The 24,837-nt window shown below is 41.7% G+C and overlaps 1 protein-coding gene across 7 annotated transcripts in view; it reads right to left on the bottom strand.

The window, feature by feature from the left end:
* Positions 1-24,354, bottom strand: part of PWWP2B (PWWP domain containing 2B) — a 50,514-nt gene extending 26,160 nt beyond the window's left edge. The window contains exons 1-2 of one of the 7 annotated variants that reach the window (XM_058188192.1): positions 24,121-24,354; positions 20,160-20,271 (exon numbers count right to left, since the gene is read on the bottom strand). In XM_058188192.1, coding sequence (XP_058044175.1) covers positions 20,160-20,182 — 23 coding nt within the window. In that variant the 5' untranslated portion in view covers positions 20,183-20,271; positions 24,121-24,354. The other 6 variants (XM_058188194.1, XM_058188190.1, XM_058188191.1 and 3 more) reach the window with 6 other exon arrangements.
* Between the last annotated feature and the right edge of the window lie 483 nt (positions 24,355-24,837).

The raw sequence follows: 24,837 nt of genomic DNA on the forward strand, positions 1-24,837 counted from the left end.
GGTCAGGTGATTGTGATCTGGGTGCTTGGCAGGTAGCTGATGTTTATGATGGGTTGTCACGTGTCCGTGACTATATGATCACCATTTGCATTTTTTTCTGCCAATTTCCCCAGGAAGTCATTGAGAAGCGGTCAGGGAAGGTTGAAAACTTGGGATTTTGGTAGAGAAGATTTTCAGCTCCAGAGCAAAGAGGCAGTGCGGGAAGGAAAGGGGCCTCAGGGGGATTGAGTCCCAGGAAAGGAGCATGGGTTGCCTTGGGGGAGATGGGAATTGTGGTAGGCCTGATACGCGAGTGCCTCTCAGCTCAGGGGCTGAAAATCCTTCTTGGATTTGGACAATGAGAATTTGCATCTCCTGCGCAGAGGCATTTATATGCCTCCTAGGATTGCCCTTCCCCCAAACAACCCATGCTCCTTACCTGGGACTCTAACACTTAATGAGCCACAAATCACTGAATGACCGCAACCAGGAGTGCTGGGTTTGCAGTCATTGAGTGAAGCAGTCATGTGATGTCTTGCTTATTGCTGCTTCCCTCTAAAACTGAGATTGCAGTCCCAATTGTGATCCTTGATTCAAAGACCACATAAACAACATCTAAACTACAATGATTTGTGCCCCTGGGCCCTCATGACAATTAAGGAAATAGCAACAGGATAACCACCTATTTGTGATAGAAAACATATGAAACATCAAAGTACCAGACCTCTTGACAATTGAACATAAGTTATGAAAAGAACCCTCTCAAAAGAACTCTTTCTGTCCCATTTGGCTTACATCACACAATGCACCAAGGCTTTTCTGTCTCCTCCACTCCTCACCATCTACCAACAGCTGGCCAGCTCTGTTGCAGTTCTCTGTCTAATCCAAATACATTGTTCACTGCAGCATTGAACAATACCTGAAGCATTGAATTGGAAAGACTTTTTCCACAAATCAACTTGCTTTCAGTTATATTGTCAATATGATCTCCCCCCTCCCCCCCAAATTTCTTGCAAAATAATTTAGGGAAAAAATAGAGAACAGAAGTGAATTAAACAAATAAATGAATCTTTAAGGTATAGTCATTATGAGTTTAGAAAGCCTATTTGCCATTCAAAATCTGATTTTATTTTTCTTTACTTGACATAAAATCTAGTATTTTCTAGATTCAGAACGTTTCTGAACACATTTGTAATATTGTGCAGTTTCATGGAACAGAAAAAACACCCTCAACCATGTCTTAATTTACAAAACAAAAGAAATATTATCAAGGTCATAACAAGGATATGTGACATTGAAAAAAGTGATATATGTAAGTCCTTGACTTACAACAGTTCATTTAGCGACCGTTTGAAGTTACCACAGCACTGAAAAAAATGACTTATGACTGTTTTTTCACACTTAAAGACCATTTGCAGCGTCCCCATGGTCACGTGATCAAAATTCAGATGCTTGGCAACTGACTCATATTTATGACGCTTGCAGTGTCCTGAGGTCATGTGATTCCCTTTTGCTACCTTCTGAGAAGGAAAGTCAATGGGGAAATCAGATTCACTTAACAACCGTGTTACTTACTTAACAACTGCAGTGATTCATTTAACAACCATGGCAAGAGAGGTCATAAAACAGGGAAAACTCACTTAACAAATGTCTCTTAGCAACAGAAATTTTGGGCTCAATTGTGGTCATAAGTTGAGGATTACCTGTATTAAGCAGGAAGACACTAACTTCAAAAAAAATATGCATACATACACTATATGCATCTGTAGCCTGGTACCTTCCAGATATTTTATTTATAAATCTCATAATCTCCATCAAGCAAAGCCCATGGGATTGTAATCCAAAACATCTGGTAGGCAATCATTCTTCCTTTTCTCCTCTGTATTTTCAAAATATCTAGGCCAATCATATTCTATTCTTCTTTTTTCTATATTTTCAGCCAGTAGCTGCAGCCCAAGATGTCGTTTTATGCCTGGTAAGATATAGATGGTCCAAGATGATTCATGGAAGCTCTCTGGAGTCTTTCAGGGCCCTTATATCTTATCCCTTCAGTTAAGAGCTACTAAATGAAATTGACATACAACATGATTAAGCCATCCGCTAAATCAGGAGTGTTTTGTCTCATCATGGAGAGTGGGCGCAGCAACTTTTTTCCATGAGAAGAAGGGCCAAAGAAAGGGAGATAACCCATTAGTTACAGCAGCGGTCCCCTAGTCCCAGACTTGCACTGATCTGCAGCACACTGGAACGAATCCTTGGTGCCCAAATGTATGAAGCCCCATCCACACAAGCACAAGATGTAGGCAGCACATGAAACCAAGCTCCTCTGGTTGCGGAAAAACCACTCTTCACAGAACCCGTCCTTGGTGTCCAAAAGGTTGGGACTGCTGAGCTACAGGACTTTGACCACACAGAGACTATAACCTATGAAGAAAACTCTGACCCATAACTATTGGGTCAAAAAGACAAGTGTGAAAAAATATGAAGTCCTGAGGAACCATCTATTTGGAGGAGAACTCTTCTGATGTCACTTCTGTGGCTGTGATGATCAGAAGAACAATGGCATAGAGTGTCCATTGTTACTTTTCCATATTCTCAGAAATCGAAGACGTACTCAGTCTGTTTCTATGACGCTTCAAGTATTCCAAGCTTTTCTGTTTGGCTGCAGTCTTCCACTGAAATAGCTGCATCTACCTGGGATATATTTTACCTTCACCTGACAAGCTTAGTACACATACCCAAGAACTTGTTCATTGTTCAATTATGGTCATTAACCAGCCTCAGTCATGTTGTATTCTCTAAAATCAATGCCATACAAATATCGGTAAATATCAATGTTTGCATGTTTAATACATGTGTAAATAAATGTTTGTTGTATTCTGAATCCCTGAATCTTGTGTTGAAATTTGGGTTCTTGAATATTTTTATATGCTTTATTACACATAGTCCTCACTTAACAGAAATTGGGTTTGGCAACTTCCTAGCTAAGTGATAGGTCATTAAGCAAAATATCAAATGACTGTGCTCAATTAACAATGGCAGTTCTGCTGCTATAATTAAGTGCAATGTCACATGACTGTGACTTGTGACTTAATACCAGCTTCTCCACTGATATTGTGTAAGGGAGTAAATCCCTTTGCAATCACTACTTGTAAGATCCAAGATTGTTGCGGGATCCAAGATTATACTAGGACTATCATTCAATTGCCAGGCCCACAAGCTATGATGAGCAGCTTCTCCTGATGGGAAACCTATCTGGAACTTGGAGCTCAACATCATCTAGATCAGGTGTTTCCAACCTTGGCAACTTTAAGACTTGTGGACTTCAACTCCCAGAGTCCCAGAGCAAAGCTGGCTGAGGAACTCTGGGAGCTGAAGTCCACAAGTCTTAAAAGTTGCCAAGATTGGAGACCCCTGATCTAGAGAAAGAGCAACCACACTGACATGGCACCTCATTTATCCCTGAGCCCAAATCAAAGTGCCTTTACCCGTCTGATTCTGATGCCCTGATACTGCTTTCATCATTCTGTCTCCCTTTTCCCCTCCCACAGATGTGATTGCCTTGACATTCAGTAAGGATCTGTCAAAAATACCTGTTAAAAAGAGCAACCCTTCATTTTTAAGACATCTGCTCCCACTTCTCAGCCTGACTTCCCGCTTGCCGTTTTGTTCAGCCCTTTTCATGTCATGTCAAAAAATGTGAGTAGCAGTTAAAACCCAAGCATCCCCATAAAGGTTGCAGTTGTGTTTTAAAAGCTTGCAGTCATTTTCCAGTAAGGAAAAAAAAACCTGTGCCTTAAGCCATGTACTGTCATTACAAACATTTCAACCACTGAAATTCAGATGCCTTAGCTCTCCCCCACCTTCCCAAGCCAGTTGCATAACTGTGTCTATGTTTGTGTGTGTCTGTGATTGCGCACACACACACATGCACAAATGAAAGAAAGCATCTCTCTCACAATTGCTCCACTGTGACCAAGACAAGCAAACCAGATGCCCGTTTATTCAGGATAGCTCCTTCATTGTATCCCAGACTCCCCATCCCATTTGATTTTAAATGTAAAAGATTCGCTTAAAAATGATTAAAGGGGAGGCATACATGTTGCAAAGCAGAGGGCCACCGTCCAGTACCATCTATATACCATGGATGTCCTGGGCTACAAGGAGATGCCACAAACACCATAAAGAAAATAAGACAAGTTGGGAGGAACAGCTGAAGGCTAAGCATTTTGTGTGAAAGTGTGACCTCACCTCTAAAAGAAAGAGAAAGGTAAATATGGATGGCAAGGCATGTCATATGGAGACAGAGTGTGGCAGAGAATAACCTGATAGGCTATCTTATTCCAACCCACCAGGACAGCCATTTTATGAATATGTAGACTCCTACAGGGCAGCCATTTTACAGGAACACTCAAAACATGATCATTAAATTCTAAAGGAGTGACTTGACTCAAAAAGATTATTGCCTATACAAGAGAATTTCTTCGTCTGCCCTCAGGTATAGCATAGCTCACAGCTTTAATCACCAAAGGAAGGTGCTGGTTTTGAAATGCTTTCTATTGATAAGGACTTCAGATCTGTAGAATTTGTAAAAGATAGCGGACAGCCACAAAATAGCCCACCCACTTTTCCCTAAATACTATTCAGAATATACTCATTATCCATCTTTTTTGCAGCATAAGAACTTATTGCAAGGATGTCCTAACTCGCCTTCAAAATAGCTTATGGTCATTGTATTATTTGTCTTCACAACAATCTGTTCAAGTGTTTGTTAGAGTGTGCCAGGTTAGTATGAGCCATAGTGAGAGAGACTATTCCGCATGACACAATGACTGGTTCACATGCAGCACAAAGCCAGTCTCTTCCAACAAGACATACCCTAGACCAGCCACTGGTGGTCCCTGAGAAAATTTTGGTGGTCCACAGAAAAATTATTTGCATTTTTTATATTGCACTAAATCAGGGGTCCTCAAACTATGGCCCCTGGGACAGATACGTGCAATGAACGTTTGTGTTGCTGCAGAGAGTCTCTCCCTTTAGGGTCCTTTTGTGTGGGTTGGAGGGGGGCAGAAATTTCGACTTGGGGTCTGCTTCAGCCTCCTGGTGCAGGGCTTTAGGCAAAGGCTGGAGGGAAGAAGCCAGAGGGCCTTGTTCCAGTGGGACTGCCTCATGGCCTGGAACTGGCTGACCATCTCAGCCCGCTGAGCCTCCAGGCACCAGTACCTGGCCTTGCACTCCTGCAGGTCTTGCCTCTGCTTTGAAAGCCTCTGCTCCTAGTCCTCAGTGAGGTGCTTCTGCTGAGCCGCCTTCTCAGTCACATCCAATTTGAACTGAGCAGCTGTTTTGACAGCTCTTTCTCACTGTGGCTGCTTAGCTCCAACAAGTGCTTCTTGTTGGAGTCCTAAGGAGCCTGGGCAGGCAGGCGAGGAGTGGCTGGCAGAACAGGGGTGAGTAGAGGCGCCCCTTGATGTGAGTGACATTGAGTTGGCCACACCCACCCAGTCACATGACCACCTAGCCACACCCACCCAGCCGGTCATTAGGCAGATCATATTAGTGGTCCGTGGGATTTAAAATTATGAATTTAGTGGTCCCTGAGGTCTGAAAGGTTGGGGACCCCTGCCCTAGATAGACTGGCATTGCTGAGATTCTGGGAGCTGAAGTCTCCCAGAATATATTTGTAAGGTGTCCATTTGGGAACGATAAATTAAGTCATGAGATGAACAATCTAAAGGGATCCAATTCAGGCATAACAACAAGCCATCCATAGTTTATAAACCACAGTGACTTTGTTAACAAAATACATATGAAGTATTTTCATCACACATATGAAGGATGTGTGTGACTATCTCTCCAACTACATGAATGTTCATTTCAAATGACTATAAGCACATAGGGACTCTCTCTTCGGGCATTTTCATAAACATTTTGTATGTTGGATGAATGTTATCTCCAACTGGATACTATGATGCCACCTCCCCCATCCTTGTCCACCCTGCTTACTGTACAATTTCTGAGTGCCTGAAAGATACAGGAATCAAGCCTATCCTTACAATAAACTGTGAAGTAACTTGGGCCTATGCAGGAAAAAAGTGTGGTGTCTGTGGGCAAGCTGCCATAGTTTCAGTGGGGCAAAAAAGTATTTAGTCAGCCACCAGTTGTGCAAGTTCTCCCACTGAAAAAGATGAGAGAGGCCTGTAATTGTTATCATAGGTATACCTCAACTAGGAGAGACAACGTGAGAAAACACATCCAGAATATCACATTGTCTGATTTGTAACGAATTTATTTGCAAATTATGGTGGAAAATAAGTATTTGGTCAATATCAAAAGTTCATCTCAATACTTTGTTATATATCCTTTGTTGGCAATGACAGAGGTCAAACGTTTTCTGTACGTCTTCACAAGGTTTTCACACACTGTTGCTGGTATGTTGGCCCATTCCTCCATGCAGATCTCCTCGAGAGCAGTGATGTTTGGGGGCTGTCACTGGGCAACACGGACTTTCAACTCCCTCCAAAGGTTTTCTGTGGGGTTGAGATCTGGTGACTGGCTAGGCCACTCCAGGACCTTGAAATGCTTCTTACGGAGCCACTCCTTCGTTGCCCGGGCAGTGTGTTTAGGATCATTGTCATGCTGAAAGACCCAGCCACGTTTCATCTTCAATGCCCTTGCTGATGGAAGGAGGTTTGCACTCAAAATCTCACGATACATGGCCCCATTCATTCTTTCCTTTACACGGATCAGTCGTCCTGGTCCCTTTGCAGAGAAACAGCCCCACAGCATGATGTTGCCACTCCCATGCTTCATAGTAGGTATGGTGTTCTTTGGATGCAATTCAGCATTCTCTCTCCTCCAAACATGATGAGTTGAGTTTCTACCAAACAATTCTACTTTGGTTTCATCTGACCATATGACATTCTCCCAATCCTCTTCTGGATCATCCAATGCTCTCTAGCAAACTTCAGACGGGCCCGGATATGTACTGGCTTAAGCAAGGGGACACGTCTGGCACTGCAGGATCTGAGTCCCTGGCGGTGTAGTGTGTTACTGATGGTAGCCTTTGTTACGTTGGTCCCAGCTCTCTGCAAGTCATTCACTAGGTCCCCCTGTGTGGTTCTGGGATATTTGCTCGCCGTTCTTGTGATCATTTTGACCCCACGGGGTGAGATCTTGCATGGAGCCCCAGATCGAGGGAGATTATCAGTGGTCTTGTATGTCTTCCATTTTCTAATTATTCCTCCCACAGTTGATTTCTTCACACCAAGCTGCTTGCCTATTGCAGATTCAGTCTTCCCAGCCTGGTGCAGGTCTACAATTTTGTTTCTGGTGTCCTTCGACAGCTCTTTGGTCTTCACCATAGTGGAGTTTGGAGTGTGACTGTTTGAGGTTGTGGACAGGTGTCTTTTATACTGATAACAAGTTCAAACAGGTACCATTAATACAGGTAATGAGTGGAGAACAGAGGAGCCTCTTAAAGTAGAAGTTACAGGTCTGTGAGAGCCAGAAATCTTGCTTGTTTGTTGGTGACCAAATACTTATTTTCCACCATAATTTGCAAATAAATTCGTTACAAATCAGACAATGTGATTTTCTGGATGTGTTTTCTCATGTTGTCTCTCCTAGTTGAGGTATACCTATGATGACAATTACAGGCCTCTCTCATCTTTTTCAGTGGGAGAAGTTGCACAGTTGGTGGCTGACTAAATACTTTTTTGCCCCACTGTACGTGGATCTACAATTCTCACCCACTGACCAGTAGGTACAGTCCAACATATTTTTTTTTTATTCAAAAAGTTTTTATTAGTCAAAAAAGGTTTATACAAATACATATCAGGTATGGTAAATTTTCATTTTTCTTATCTAAAATAAGAATTTTACTCAAATTTTTTAACACATACAACAGCCATAAGGCAAGCAGGTGACACGAAGTAGCTAAGTTTGCAAATTTTAAATACGTAATAAAGAAGAGTCAAGAATAATCAGAATATCGTACAAAAGAGAATAAGGAAAACCAACACAATCCCAAATATCTTTATCACTTCCTAGTTTTGGATCTCAGAACTCTGGGTTCAGCCTGACCCAACTCCAGGGCCGCAACAGCGGCAGCCGCTCAGCCCCATGATCTATAACCTCCCTTCTTCAATTCCTGGGTCATCTGATTCCAGGAAGGCTTTGTGTTCCTCCACATAGGCCGTAGCCTCCACAATTGTACTGATTTTTTCGTAATGCCCTCCCGGAAAATCATCAATCCTCTGGCATCAGCCATCTGAAGCCCACTCCTTCTGGTACAATTTGCTTGACAAAAATAATATTTCTTTCTTTTTCACGTACCTGTCTGGGAATCTGCCTCAGAATGGCTATCTCCTGCCCCTGTAAATCAGTGCCCCACTCCTATGTTTTCTAAGAATTTCATCTCTCGTCTCTCTTCTCACAAATTTGACATGAACCTCTCTGGGAACTGCATGCGTGCGTGCATATTGAATTAACTCTATAAACTCGATCCACATCCCAATTCATGAAATCAACACCTCTCCCAAGAAATTCTCCCAACAATTTAGTCACAACATCTCTCAAATCTTCTTGGTCCACTTCTTCCAAATTTTGAAACCTAAGGAAATAAGACATTTTATCCATCTGTAGTCCAAGCACAGCATTGCCTGTCGTCTCCTCTCTTTTCTGCACTGCCCGCATATCACCCTCCAGACCTTCCACTTTCTGCTTGTTTTCTGCTGAAACTTGTTGAGTATCCTTTAAATCCTTTTGGATAGTCACAATTTCTGCTCTTATTTCCGTTTGGCCTCTTTGCAAATCATCCAATTTCTTGTCCATATTGGATAACTTTTCCAAAATTCTCTCCATCTCTCCAGCAGTTGGTCTCTGACCTTTTGCCATTTGAAAAAAAGTATTCAAAATCCTCAGGCAGGCACAGTATCCTTGTAATTTCCTCCGGATCCACCAGGGGCACTCACAGGAGCAACGAGTCCAGAGTACAGTTAGTCAACCAGGAAGTCAAGGGAAGTGATGTCATCAAAATTCTCATAGTGAAGGCGGAAGCTGGACGCCACCACTGTTCCCCAGAAGGAGGGGGGGCCTCAAACCTTCCCTCCTAAATTTCTCCATCACCTCTTCTCTCCAGAGCTCCACAAAACCGGTAATCTTCTTATTTTAAGTTCTCCTCTCTCCAGAATAACTCGTGCTCCTTCCAACCGCAGGGGAGAAAAAACCCCCCCGCACTCCGGAGCACTCCACTCACGTTTACCGATATTCCCTTCCCTTCTCCTCCTCAATTCTTCTCCGTTCCCTGTTCACCACCAGGCTGCTGCAGTTATAAATCCAATGCCCCGGTATCACCGGGCACAGCGGCCCAGGCGACGACCAAAATAATGGCCGCGGCCTGTGGCCTCCGAACCCCGCCAAGCCTAGGACGCGCCAGCATCGGTCCCCACAGTCCTGTATATCGGCTGGGAGACCCCTGGCGAGCCGTCCGTACGGCAGGTGTCCTTTTCGGAACACCTGGCCCCTGAGGGCCTCGGCGGCGGCCGGTATCCAGCGGCAACGGACGTCTGGACAGTCCAACATATTTGAAGAATGGAAGGTCAGCAGAGATAAACAAATCACTACCCACCTGAAAATTTTTTGATGCAGCAGTTAGTATTTTGAAAGACTGATCAGAAACTGGAAAGATCAGAATATATGTCCTCCAGTAACTGTCAGACACTCGTAGCATCATTAGCTATTCTGACTAGAGCTGCTGAAAACTGTATTTCAGCAAATTTGGAAGTCCATAAATTCCCCACCCTGTTTAAATATTTTTAATATTTAAATATTAAATCTCTTTCTGGCTGGAGGAACAAAAGCTTCTACTTTTTTACTGCTGTATATGATTCCGCCACCCTATGTTTGTAATTTAATGTAATATGTGTGTTATTTTTGTCTGCTACTCTGTTGCTACCTTCCCATTGCCATACCAATTACTTATAACTTGACAGATCTTGATTGCTTATAACCTGACAGCTCTTTGAATTCACAAACCACAAGAGAGCATCAATAAAGTTATAATCCTATGCACATTTACTTGGGAGTAAGTCCCAATAATAATTACCTCTCAGGAAACGTGTCGAAAAATGGCTTACAGCAGGGTGAAATGTAAAATTTGTTACTACTGGTTCTGTGGGCGTGGCTTGGTGGGGGGGGGGTAATGTGACTGGGTGGTGTTGACAACTTTTTTTTTTTACTTTTAAAAGCATTTTTAAAGCATTTTTAAAATTTGGCCTAAGAGGTTGTAAAAAAATGCTTTTAAAGGGTTCTGGTGATCAGGCAACTCAGCTGGGATTGCCAGAGGAGCCTTTTAAAAGCATTTTTTTTACATCCTCTTCAGCCGAAGAGGTTGTAGAAAAAATGTTTTTAAAGGGTTCTGACGATCCCAGCTGAGTTGCCTGATCACCAGAACCCTTTAAAAGCTTTTTTTTAGAGTCTCTTCGGCCAAAGAGGTTATAGAAAAAATGCTTTGAAAAGGTTCTGACAATCCCAGCTGAGCCGTGTGATCATCAGTCTTTTTTTTTTTTCGGCCAAAAATGCTTTTAAAAGTAAAAAAAACCTTTGATGATCATGCGCTCAGCTGGGCATGCGGGGGAAGGGGGGGGAAGGGATTTTTGCTACTGGTTCTCTGAACCACCGACCTCCATCGCTACCAGATCGGGCGATTTGGTCCGAACCGGGAGCATTTCACCCCTGGCTTACAGGTTTATTAACAATAATGGTAAATTAAGGCATACTTTTTTTTCCTTTTTCTTTTTTTTGCAAACTGCAGTTCTAAGGTTAGGAATTATCTGACTACTGATCAAAATTTTGCACATTGTTTTTAAAAATCTAGCATCTCATGAAGAGATAAAAACTCTCCATTATTGTCTTTTTTGTCCATAAAATCAGCAAATACTATTGAAACTAGTCTAGCCAGAAAAAGGAATGAGTGGACACAATAGTTCATTTTCTCTCATTGTCCTTGTATTTTTGCTGAAACATTAGTCATACAGAAAAATATTCTGTGTATAATGGATTTTTTTAAAACAGGTTCAACATATTTTCACGAGTAGCCAACCTATAACAAAATGATAATAGATCTAACAGCTTTGCTTTCTGGTCTTCTGATAGGCAAAACAAAAGCAGCAGCTATTCAGGCATCTCTTACTCAAGAAATTTAACCTTCATTATACAAGTAGTTCTCAACTTATGTCCATTTGTTGAGCAACGATTCAACTGTAGTGACTGGTCCTTGCAGTAATGACCACTGCAGTAGAGGTAGTCCTCAACTTACGACCCCAACTGAGCCCAAAACTTATTGCTAAGTGAGAAATTTGTTTGCCCCATTTGTTAAATGCATCACTGCAGTTATTAAGTTAGTAACAGGGTTGTTAAGCCAATCTGATTCCCCCATTGACTTGCTTGTCAAAATGTCGCAAAAGGTGATCATATGACCCCGGGGACACTGCAACCATCATAAATGTGAGTCAGTTGTGAAGTGTCCGAATGTAAATCACGTGACCCCAGGGATGTTGCAATAGTCGTAAGTATGAAAAATGGTCATAAGTCGTTTTTTCAGTGCCGTTCTTCGAACTTTGTAACTTCGAATGGTCATTAAGCAGACTGTTGTAAGTAGAGTACTACATATATCTCTGCAGTCCCATGATAAAAATTTGGGCACTTGGTAACATGCATGTATTTACGATCTCTGCAACATCCTGGGGTTGTAAGTGTGTAGAGATCCAGGTCATGGTTGTCCCAAAGGGACATTTTCAGGAGGCAACTAGACTTGAGTTTTTTCTTTTGAAGACGTTTCACTTCTCATTCAAGAAGCTCCTTTAGGACAACCATGACCTGGATGACTGAGAATCTCTACAGACTTTTAGCTACACAATTTGGGATGAACATCCTTTGAATAGTGTGAGTAGGAATGGATTTCTAGAGGATAAACTGCAGACTGAAGGAAGCAGCAGGTGAAGCTAAGCAAGATCACATCAAATACCTGTACAATTAGCACAGGGCCCCCCCCAAGGCTGTGTGCTCTCTCCACTTCTCTTCTCTCTGTATACCAATGACTGCATCTCCAACGATCCATCTGTTAAACTACTGAAGTTCGCAGATGACACAACAGTGATTGGTCTCATTCGAGACAATGACGAATCCGCATTTAGACGAGAGGTCGAACGACTAGCCTTGTGGTGCGACCGAAACAATCTGGAACTGAACACACTCAAATCCGTAGAAATGGTGGTAGACTTTAGGAGAAACCCTTCCATACTTCCACCTCTCACAATACTAGACAACACAGTATCAACAGTAGAAACCTTTAAATTTCTAGGTTCTATCATATCGCAAGATCTAAAATGGACAGCTAACATCAAAAACATCATTAAAAAAGGACAACAAAGAATGTTCTTTCTGCACCAACTCAGTAAGCTCAAACTGCCCAAGGAGCTGCTGATTCAGTTCTACAGAGGAATTATTGAATCTGTCATTTGCACCTCTATAACTGTCTGGTTCGGTTCTGCAACCCAACAAGAAAGACACAGACTTCAGAGGATAATTAGAACTGCAGAAAAAATAATTGCTACCAACCTGCCTTCCATTGAGGACCTGTATACTGCACGAATCAAGAAGAGGGCCGTGAAAATATTTACAGATCCCTCACATCCTGGACATAAACTGTTTCAACCCCTACCCTCAAAATGACGCTATAGAGCACTGCATACCAAAACAACTAGACACAAGAACAGTTTTTTCCTGAAGGCCATCACTCTGCTAAACAAATAATTCCATCAACACTGTCAAACTATTTACTGAATCTGCACTACTATTCATCTTCTCATCGTTCCCATCACCAATCTCTTTCCACTTATGACTGTATGACTGTAACTTTGTTGCTGGCAATCCTTATGATTTATATTGATATATTGACCATCATTTGTGTTGTAAATGTTGTACCTTGATGAAGGTATCTTTTCTTTTATGTACGCTGAGAGCATATGCACCAAGACAAATTCCTTATGTGTCCAATCACACTTGGCCAATAAAAAAATTCTATTCTATTCTATTCTGAGTACTATTCAGGTGACCCTGAGGACACAGATAAACCATCAAGTGCTTCAATGACCCTCTAAAAGGATGCAAATGACCAGCTGTCTGCAAGGAATAGGAATCCTTCCATTCCCCACTATCCTGTCAGAGCTGAAGAAGCTTCTTGGATGAGAAGTGAAATGTCTTCAAAAGAAAAAACAAGAAAGTCCAGTTGCCTCCTGAAAAACCACCTTTAGGACATCCTGGGGTCATGTGATCACCATCTGCAACCTTCCCAGCTGGCTTCTGACTAGCAAAGTCAATGGGGGAAGCTAGATTTCCTTAACAACTATGGAATTAACTATGGTGATTCACTTAACAACTCTGGCAAAATAGATCATAAAATCAGGCATGACTTGCTTAATGATGGCCTCACTTAACTATGAAAATTCCAGTCCCAGCTGTGGTTATAAGTTGAGGGCTACCTGAAGTTGGAAGAAAGGGAGAGAAACGGACGTTTCTGTTGCAGCAGACCAAATTCTGAGGTTTTATCCTCTTTATCAATGCATTTGTGAAAAGAGAACTTGCTGTTTTTCCAGAACCCTTTTATTGTGATCAAGAAAGTCACAACAAATACAGGACGTCCTCGACTTATTTATTTATTAAATTTTTATACCGCCCTTCTCCCGAAGGACTCAGGGCGGTGTACAGCCAGGATAAAACTCAATATATATACAATTAAAACCAGAATTTAAAACAAAGCAAATTGCAAAAAAGGCCGACATTAAAATTTAAAAAATTTAAAACACTAAGACAATAAAACCCAATTTAAAATAGTAAAAACTATTATGCCAGTCCCGCTTGAATAAATAAATATGTTTTTAGTTCACGGCGAAAGGTCCGAAGATCAGGCACTTGGGCGTAAGCCAGGGGGAAGTTCATTCCAGAGCGTCGGAGCTCCAACAGAGAAGGCCCTACTCCTGGGGGCCGCCCACCGACACTGTTTGGCGGACGGCACCCTGAGAAGACCTTCTCTGTGGGAGCGTACAGGTTGGTGGGAGGCATAGGGTAACAGCAGGCGGTCTTGTAAGTACCCGGGTCCTAAGCCATGGAGCGCTTTTGGTAACCAAAATCTTGAAGCGTACCCGAAAGACCACAGGAAGCCAGTGCAGACTGCGCAGCAGTGGTGTTACGTGGGAGCCACGAGTGGCTCCCATTACTACTCGCGCAGCCGCATTCTGGACTAACTGCAGCCTCAATGGTTCATTTAGTGACTGTTCAAAGTTACAGTAGCACTGGAAAAAGTGACCATTTTTCAGAGTTATGGACATTGAAGGATTCACATGATCAAAATTCAGACAGTGGTGGGTTGCTCTCAGTTCTGTCTGGTTCTATAGAACTGGTAGTAAAAGTAGTGGGAGGCTTCGCCCACCTGCCCAGACATCATAATTGATGATCTGCGCATGCGCAAGAAGCACGTGTGAGTGAAGCAAGCACGCATGCTCCTGTTGTGAACCAGTAGTAAAGGTAAGTAGAACCCACCCCTGAATTCAGACGCTTGGCAAATGGTTCATATTTATAACCTTTGCTGTGTCCCAGGGTGATGTGATCCCCTTCTGCGACCTTCTGACAAGCAAAGTCAATGGGGAAGCCAGATTCACTTAACAACCAGGTTACTAACTTATCAACTGCAGTGATTCGCTTAACAACTGTGGCAAGAAAGGTCATAAAATGGGGCAAAACTCATAACGTCTCATTTAGTAATGGAAATTTTGGGCTCAATCGTGGTCATAAGTCAAGGACTACCTGTAACAGCTGACAACGGAGTAGACTTATGTCTTCTGGATCCTGAACAATATATAAGTAAAACTTTATTTCATTCTTAATCAGCACTGAAATATTGCAAGATAGCCAGAGATGGAATTTCACCATATGGGAAAGTAACATCAGATGCAAATTTCTCTACCACGAGAGATCCAGAACGGCTAGAAATTGAAAAGCTTTTTAAGGCCTACTCAAAAAAGCTTCCTTCTAATGTCAGCTACTATTAGTTAAATGCAATTTAAACATTCCTGTGCCTAATTAAATCACCTGAAAGACAAAAGGTCTCTCTTTTGGAATTAACAGCATATAAAGTAGAAGACATTCAAACAGTCCTCGACTTACAACAGTTCATTTAGTGACCACTCAAAGTTATAAGAGCACTGAAAAATCTGATTTATGACCCTTATTTATAGTTACGACCTTTGCAGCATCGTCATGACCATGTGATCAAAATCTAGTTGCTTGCCCAACTGGTTCATATTTATGACCTTTGCTGTGTCCCAAGGTCATGTGATCCTCTTTTGTGACCTTCTGACAAGCAAAATCAACGGGGAAGCTAGATTCACTTAATAACCAGGTTACTAACTTCACAACTGCAATGATTCACTTAACAACGGTGCCAAGAAAAGTCATAAAAATGGGGCAAACCTCACTCAATGTCTCACTCAACAACAGAATTTTTGGGCTCAATTGTGGTTGTAAATCAAGGATTACCTGTATTTCAAGCCTGTACAAAACTATTCAATCTGTCTCTGCACTTTTATCAAAAAAATCCCTAACCCATGGATAAGCAAGATACATTTAGTCCTAAATCAACACTCCCCCACTCCCAAAAAAAAGTAGTTTAGCCTGGCATACAAACACTACTAGCTTCTCCCAGGAGCCAGCTAATCAGCTGGCTATAACAGAGACCATTTCCCTAATTTCCCTGCTGCTAAGCGCAATGAAAAACCAGCAGCTTATATTGGGGCTGGATGCAGGACTATAAAAACCTTGCTGCTTTCTTTTTCCTTTCAAGGACCCACAGCTTAAGATCATTTGTTTTCCTCTGCAATTAGCAAGATGGGGGGGGGAGACTGAGCAATATTGCTAAGAGGGAGGGGACCTTTTTCCCTTCCTATTCTCCACCCCCCCCCAATCCCATGACTGCTTGAAGCCATCCTCTCTCATAATGGAAAACCAGCATTCTGTAATAGATTGTTAGACAGAGGAAGGCCGATTCTCTTCCCAGCAAAATTGCTCACAGCTTTTTGAAGAAAGGGGAATGAACAAGTGAGCCTGTATGCACAAATGATAGGTATGTATAAGGGGCAGTCTGGAGTGTAATTAAGTGGAGGCATACAACACATACAAATCTACAAGCAACTTGTATGACCCCTTAACTAGAACCGAGTTGTAAGTAAAGATATTTGGAAATAAAGCATTGCTAGTTCAGGAACTGATTTTAAATGAAGTTCCATCTTCATACAACTATTAACCTCTGATTATTTCAGCCTTTTGTGTTGTTTTTTATTTCAGCAATATGATGGGAATAGGCTGACACATCTTGATTTGCAGTTGTTGTTAGACGACTAAGAACTAGAAATCTTTTTTTTTTTTTTTTAAAGATAAGTTCTGGAACAACAACTCCTCCCTAAATCAAACTCTTAACATTTTCACATTTATTTCCGGGAATGTTATCCTTAAACATTTTAGTTCTTCATTCTTAAGTTTCTAATTTTCCTTTTTAGATACTTCTTTTCAAACATTTTTTTTGCTAGTCTGCTTTCATCTGCCTTGATTTATGATCCAGGCCTCTTTCTCCCTCCTTCCAATTTGCCTTTTAATTCCTTACTATCTGTTGAACTGTTTCAGTGCTGTTTATTTTGGATTTTCCCTCTCTCTCGTTTTATTTTCATCTTCCTCAAAGCACCAATTTGAGTTTTGTGGTAACCATTTAGGCATCTGGCTTTACTGGTGTATTTGGGAATGCATGGTCAACATTCAATATTACATATTAATAAGCAGAGTGACTCTGGAATGTTAAGCATAGCTGGGTGGAAACATTTTTACCGTTTGATAAGGAATATACTCAACTAGTTTGAAGCAACTTATCCTACCAAACAGAAAGATCAGGAGGTGGTTAGAAAAACCAGGAGGAGAAGGGGAAGCATGTTCAGAATGGATACACATCAAGCTTTTGAACTGTCTGGGTGGTTTGGAAAAGAAATCATGAGATAAAGCTATTTAAGCCTTGCACTTAAGGAACTGAGAGATCCAAATTTTTAAGGAAGGTCTCCTCAAAGTCAAACAATTGCCCAGCCAAGCCAGGAATGTCAACACAGATGTTCCTTAAACCATTTTTTTTCTGGAAAAATTATGTACATAATAAATATGTCAAATGAGCTAAGATGGTGGATATAATTATACATTAAAACTATTTAAAACCAAGGGCAACTTTTCTGCTTATATAACATAGGGAGGGGCTAAGGGTATGTCTTGGGATTCCATAGATAAAAGGACCTGAGCAGTGGTGATAAAAAGGGTTTTTCCTACATGTAGACAAATGCTGTCCCTTGGAGTAGTAAGCAAGTAGTAAGCTACCAAGACCAATGGTTTTCACCATTTAAAATTGGGGTGAATGATTTGTAGTCTTAGGGCTTCAGCCCATTATATGGCTAACTTCATATGTTAGACTTTAAATTCAAAGCACCCCTGCAAGAGATGGTAGATAAAGAGTTACCTGTATTTTTCCTGCAGAATAAACAAGAAGAGGGAGGGAGGGGGGGAAGGACTCAGATTTGGGCTCTGCCCCCACTCCCTGGTTGTTTCAGTCCCACCAGGAGTTTAACCATATGAATCTTAGAAGACTCTCAATTCTGGGAGTTTAACCATATGAATCTAAGACGACTCCATTCTGTCAGCAAAGGGTCTAGAGAAAGGGATACACTGATACAGAAGCATAACACAGCTCACAGTCTACAATGTAGCAGAGAACTATTCTTTTTGGACTTGGCCTGTGAAAATTAGCATGATATTTTTAAAAATTCCTCTTAGTTTTTGCATCCTTGCAATTTGTGGCAACCTGCTCATATGCAAAGATTCCCAGTGCATCATGCCATTTTAATTTGCTTCACAGTCTCAAGTGCCAGAAAGAAATCAATACAGCTGCAGCAAGGCTTTGGTGCCTATTTAACAACATCAGCAACATTAACTTAGCCATCAGGACAATGGGATGGCAGGAAGAAAGGAGAGTAACACAGCATTCCCAGCTAGCTAAATATATTGTTTATCACACAGGACTTTAAGAGAAAATGTACGTCTACATACAAGCATATTTGTTTGAAATTCATAAAGAGCCCTATGTTAAGTTACATCTATGTACTGTTAATGGATGCTGGCGTATCTGCTAATTAGATAATTCTTGCAGATAATTGTCAAAGGCTAATGAATGCATGTTGTTGGGGGAGGGGAGGAAATGGAAGAAGTTGTCGCCAAGATGGAGTCCTCATTAAGAAAAATGAATTTGGGGCCTTCAAAAGTGACAGGCATTTATTTATAATTTCTACTCAAAATTCACTAGTAAGGGGGACAACCCCATGCTTCAGGAGTCTTGTGTGCCAACAGGCTATTTTAAATTCTGTTTTGTATAGAAGGTATCCATACCAAAGACGGGGAGAAAGATTATTTCCAATTGTTTACAAATAAACAATAGAAAATATTCTAAATAGGAGGCCACTAAGTAGGCTAAACTCATTTTTCTAGCACCAACACCTTGCCAAGTTTCAGCTTTTAAGATATTCTGCCTTTATAGAGGTATTGGTATACTTTTATCAAACTATTACATCTCCTGTTAATAGCCAATCTAGGGAAGTCTTTTGTTTGGAAGATACTGAAAGAGAGTCAGTTTTGGAAGTACCACATTATTAACTCAAGGGCTATTTATAGGAGCTGGTGTTTCATTAAATAAGTGAATATATCCTGAACTGCAAAACAGGAAAGGAAATAAGCTTTGCTGTTAACTCTGCATTTATGTATGCATTATGTTTCTCAGGCATGCAAACCCGCCCCCCCCCCTCTCTCTGAAGGAGGCCCATCCTTCTGCTGAATGTGAAAAAGGAAAAAAAAATGGCAAGCTGGGGCAGTTTCGATTAAAAAAAAAGCTTTTTGAAGTATGCAGAATCTCCTAAACAAAGAAGTCTGTAATTATGGCAACATGTGTCTTCACGAGAACATTATTGTGCTACATCAGCAGCAGTCCAGAGGCAGCACCAATGAAATCTCAGGAATAGAGGGGAGAAGGGGAAGAAGAAGAAGAAAAAACTTCAGTAAAGTTGAACGGTTTGCAAAAGGAGGGGCGACCTGATGTTCTGAAAGCAGCTTATTAAAACCCCGGAATCTGTTCCTGGATGATGAAGACAATAATTTCCCTTCTCTCCCCCCTCCCCCACCAGCAGAGACACACCTTTTTTTTTTAAGGGCTTAACCCCCCAGAGGAAAATATGGCTCATTTCAGCAGCCTTTTCAGAAAAGGACGCGACCGCAACTCCGCTTCGAAAACGTCACTGAAGGAGGACATGATTGTACAGTGCACAAACTAGAAAGCTGACTTTCCTCCCCCCCCCCGAAAGAGGAACGTTTCTTCCATGCTGGATTCCGAACAGAAAATGAAACTAAAATGGGCCATAAAAAAAAAAAAGAGGGGAGGGGAAGAGGCGCACACACACCACTCACAGAGAATCGACGTGACCATTTGCTCCCTTCCCTCCCCCCCTCTCCATGCAATGAGCCATGCAAGTCTTTTAATCTGATTATGGCCTAATCCCGCCTTCTGCCTAGCTGCTCTGTCCTCGCCCTCCAAGCAGGGCCTAGTGGGGACAGCAAACTTCTCAGTTGCAATTCCCCCACCCATCCACCCGCTTTCCCGAAATTATATTTTCTTTTCTAGGATGGTGGCGTGGTGGTGGTGGGGGGCGGCAAAGAGAATAACCATCCAAGCAATTCAAGCTCCTACTTTTTAGTGCAATCCAGGAGGATCCCGGTGAACCGCCTCTCCCCGCAGCTCAAGGTGACCACCAGGGTATCGTTCACCATTTGCTCCACCAGCACAGGCAGCCAGGAGCCGACCTGCAGCTCTTTCGTGTCAGCCTCCTCCATGCTTTTGCGAGAAACTCCCGGCGGTGGCGGCGAGCCTCGGTTTGCAGCTGGAGTGCGGCTGCGAGAGATCCCAGGCGGCCTTGCTTGGGCAAGCTTCCCCTCCCCCCCCCCCACGCCGCTGAAGCTGCTGCCGCTGCTGCTGGCGCTGCTCTCGGGATAGTTACACTGGCCGCTTCGATGACCTCATGGCTCCAGGCTCCCCCTCAACAGGGAGGACTAAGTAGGTGCGTTGACGTCACAATGCTTCCCCTCCCGGGAACGTTCCACAGCGGAATCCTGAAACAATGGGAGACATTAAAGTACTTAAGGAACGAGAAAGGTGTTTTGATTCTCTTTATCCCCCCCCCTCTCCCCCTCTCCTGCTTTACCAAACGAGTTACCCTTTTAGGAACGAGGTTTCCCGTCTGCCCCACACTTGAGCGCTTTAGAAGCATTCACGCTTACGCTTACAGGAGAGGTCAAGTGATTATCCAGGCTAAACTGCTTCCGTCCCGGTACTGTTGCTTGACAATCCAGCACTGCATAGATTAAATTCGGGGCATGCTGTTGGCTTAAGCATGCGGGATGCCTTCTTTCCCCTCCCGTTGCAAAGGAGATATTTTACCTGGAGCTAGCGAGTGGGTGGGTGGCTGGGTGAAACGCACGCGCCAGTCGGCGTCCAGATTTCTAGCTACCATCCCAAGTAAAGTCAATGTTGTTTTCTTCCGTCACGTGACCCTGATGGTGGCTACTCACAAATCATCTTTCTGCTCTGGCCAGCAAAACACATGTTAGCTCTGGATTCCCATGGCCAGTCGAGGCTATTTGATTTCAGCCAAATCTGGAGTGGATCGATTTTAACACTTCCTCTATGAGTGTCACATGTATGCCGGTACAGTATGTGTATTTGGAAGGAAATCAATCGATTTTACTTCCAAGGAAGTATGCACTGGATTGTAGCTATGAATAGCTTTATCCTACTTATTCTACAAGAGTTCAGTTAATTTCCATGCTCCTTAGAGTGAATTGACCCAAGAAAAGGGATTTTTCCAAAACTCAGCACATTCAGAGACCATGTGCTTGTGCCCTGGCAGAGCCAGCATTCAAAAGGCCAGTTATTTCCTTTCAAAGCGAATGTTGGGATACTAAACTCTCAGCTCCTGCTAATAAACTTGATTGTTGCTTTACGTAAGAAGAAGAGGACTTCCTCCAAGTCCTTTTTGTTTTTTGAAGAGTTGGAGGGAAAACAGTGCTACAAGAGGCCATCCTCCCTAATTTCTATAAGAAATTTCAGACAAGCTGTGTTTCATCTCATGCATAAGCTGTTCTCGATTACTTTAAATATCATCCTCAAATAAAATATGTGAACAACTCTATACATGGAAATCAACATTAAGGACCAGTGATATTTGTTTTTGTGCCATATAATTCACAACTGACTAATGAGCAGTTCTCTCTCCAGATCTATGTTCCATTGTGTTTGATAGTATATATCTTTGTATTGGTAAGTCCTATAGCAGGGGTCTCCAACCTTGGAAACTTTAAGACTTGTGGACTTCAACTCCCAGAATTCCTCTGGGAGTTGAAGTCCACAAGTCTTAAAGCTGTCATGGTTGGAGACCCCCCTGTCCTATAGTATCCAGTAGGTTTCTTAATAAATACAGTTCAGTAAGGTTGATTAGATTTGTAATGGTTACAGGAAATATATCAGTACCGTTCTATGAATCCTTACTTAGCCATATATCTTAACATTGCTAGGTCCCATAGTATTCACTGAGCTTCATTATAAATACATTTAAATGTGCAACTAGAAACAGGAAGCAATTGATTTCCAGGTAATTTTCTATAAATTCAGGAGATTTTCAAAGCAGACATTCTGAAAAAGCAGCGTAGCAACAGAATCCTGAATGTCCAGAAGGCAAGAGGTATGCAGTAATTTGCATCTTAACTGAATATTAGGTCCTACAGAGTTCTGAAGGACCCACTGCTAAAAATAGTTCTGATATTTTTGTTTCTAAAGTCTATGTATAGGTCTTGGCATTATGCATTACAGAGAAATCTTTCTAGAATTGGAAAGGATGCATGAGTAGTACTGTATTTTATCTGATTTTAACACTGCAAGAACAGTTGATCATGTCTTTGGGGTCAGTTGCAGTTGTTTGTAGGGACTCCGACTTGGGTTAAGTAATCTTAGAAGTGCAGAATTGGAAAAAGTTACAAGGATCAACTTGTCCGCTTCCTAGAATATGAAGGAAGATCAATTAAATCATCCACAAGGAGATTAAATCATCTCCATTGTTTCTTCAAAAATCTCCAGACTTGGAATGTTCACAGCCCCTATAGATTGGTCCTTTGTAGGAAGCTTTTACCATCAATGTATTCAAATTGTTTCCTCGTGAAGAATGCTTACTGTTAGAGCAATTTCAAAGGTGGCTTTACAACATTTTCAAGTATTCCTACATGACTCTGAACTTTGTGGTTTGTTGTGATTTATAGGTTCAGTGGCAATAATAGGATTTATGTTGACCTCGCTTCACTATCATTTTCAAGGAGGAGAAAAGTTTGTATGCGGGGGTGGGGGCTATATTGTAGGACAGCAGTAATTGTTCAAGAAAAATGCCCAGACAGCCTTGTCTTCATAAATCACTCAGAAGTAAGTAGGATAATATGTTGAAGTGATCATTCTTCCATAACATTATAAAGTAAGTTTATAAAATAAAAAGATTGTAACGTAGCAACATTTTAGTTTTATGTTACAATCAGTGGATGAAAAAAATTAAAACTAATGGTTGGATCCTTTTCTACACCTTGTAATATAACATAAGTAGAAATGTGTATGTTTCTTCACTATACCTATGAAGGGTTAAGCTTTTTCCTAGAGATACTAAGATTTTTGCTTGAGTTTGGGAGAAGGATCCAAGTCTTTCTTAGAACTGAATGACGTGGAATCACATGATCTTCTATAGGATTATTTTGTCAGGCCTAAACACAGTGCCACAAGGAGGGGAGGGCTGCTCCCCCCCTTTGCATTCAAAAGAGGTCCAAGGTCACCAATCTTTTCCTGCTTCTGCCAGTCTTGAATTAGCTTTTTAAATATAAATCTACAATACTGCCAAAAATATGTTAACTCTTGCAATATTTAATCAAATTTATCAGATGAGTGACAATGAAGTAGACTAGAAACTTTATGGGAATGTAGCATTTTACCTCCAGCATATGTACAACTCCATATTTAAGAAATATCTAAAGGGTATTACTAACTGTAAGCAATTTTTAAAAAGGAAATAAAGAGGTTTTCTTATCTTTAAAGCAATCTCACTACCCAAACACGTTCTTCAAAACACACACTCATCAGTATAAAACAGAAATTGGAAAAAGAAAGGAAGGCATAAGAACCATCACATTTCAATTTAGAAAGAATCAATATAATGATTTGTAGATTTCTTAGATTATCCTCTATTTTTTTTAAAAAAAATGCATTATATTTCTTGTATTGAGGATTCATCAGTCTACTTTTAGCTTAAGGTGTTATAATACAGTGAAGCAAATCCTAGAAACCATAGTTAAATACAGCGTAGAATGTTTCTATTTATTTGAAACATCTGTATAGGCTTTTCTTCCTCCAGTCTTTTTTTCCCCCTTAAAGCTCTATCCTCCTCATATATTTTACAAAATCAAGCAAAGCCGCTGCTTGCTGAAACCAGATAACCCTCACACTCCCCTATTACATTTCAGATCTTTGTTAGTGTGACCACTATAGTCACTATTTTTTCTATCAGTTTTTTTCTAGTGGGTTCTTCAAACTATAACATCTCTTTAACTCCAGCCTGCAAATGGGAGGATATTTACAGTCTGAGGCTTAATTTTGTTTAATTCTTAATGAAGGGGAGGTTAAGGGCGGGAGGTAGCTTGGCTTCATTCATGTGTAAGGACTCCCACCTGGTTCCACAGCCTGGCTATGAATTAAAGTCAAAGAAAAAAAAAGAAGCCGCATGAAGGATGCATTCCAAGGCGAAGAAAATAAACAAGCAAACGCACCACCCCAGCCAGTATATATTAAACCCTCGCAAATGAAAAGCAGTCGGAAGAACAGAAACAACGAGGAGGAGGAGGAGGAGGGGGGAGAAAAAGTGTGACTTGCATTACCTGATCACTGTCTCTCTCCGGCCCTTTTAACCATGGCAATGTTTGACAATTCGAGGAGGTTACTATGCGTGGCTGATCGTTTCCATCATGCACCGCCTAGCGGTCGCTCGCGGCATTCCCTCCTTTCAAATGGTCTCCTTCCAGTCTTGGAGTCGCCTCCTTTGCAGCTATTGGAGCCGAATCTGACACGCCGAAGCAACCTCAGATAGCAGGGTGGATGGCCGTCGCCGCCGGAGCCAGGGGTGAACGGCAGGGGCATCAGTCACCTTAAACCTAAGGCACATTCCAGACCTCCTGGGATACTTCTAAACACATTCTCGAAGGAATAGACGGGAGTCTCGCTGGCTGCAGCTTTTGAATAAAACATTGCAAAACGACAGCCGCCCCCTTCAAATCCTTGTGGATTCAGACGATAAGGCTTAAGTGTATCCTGAAGGATTTGTTCAAGTCGTGGAAAAACTCTCAACCCCCTCAACGCCCCCCCCCTCAACCGACGCTGATGTCGCTCCATCCTCTTAGGTTTCCTTTACAATGATCCTAACTTTAAAAAAAAATTTTTTTTAAAATAAAAATAGGCTTTCATTCCCTCTGCCCCAACAATTCCTTTCTTTTTATAGTAATTCTATTAAACGTTGCAGTTAAAAAGACAAGAATTAATACAAAGTAAAAACAAAGTCACAAGAAAAAATAGAAAGTGAGGAAAGAAAAATAGCGGGA

This window comes from Ahaetulla prasina, chromosome 6 (genome assembly GCF_028640845.1).
Source record: "Ahaetulla prasina isolate Xishuangbanna chromosome 6, ASM2864084v1, whole genome shotgun sequence".
NCBI lineage: Eukaryota > Metazoa > Chordata > Lepidosauria > Squamata > Colubridae > Ahaetulla > Ahaetulla prasina.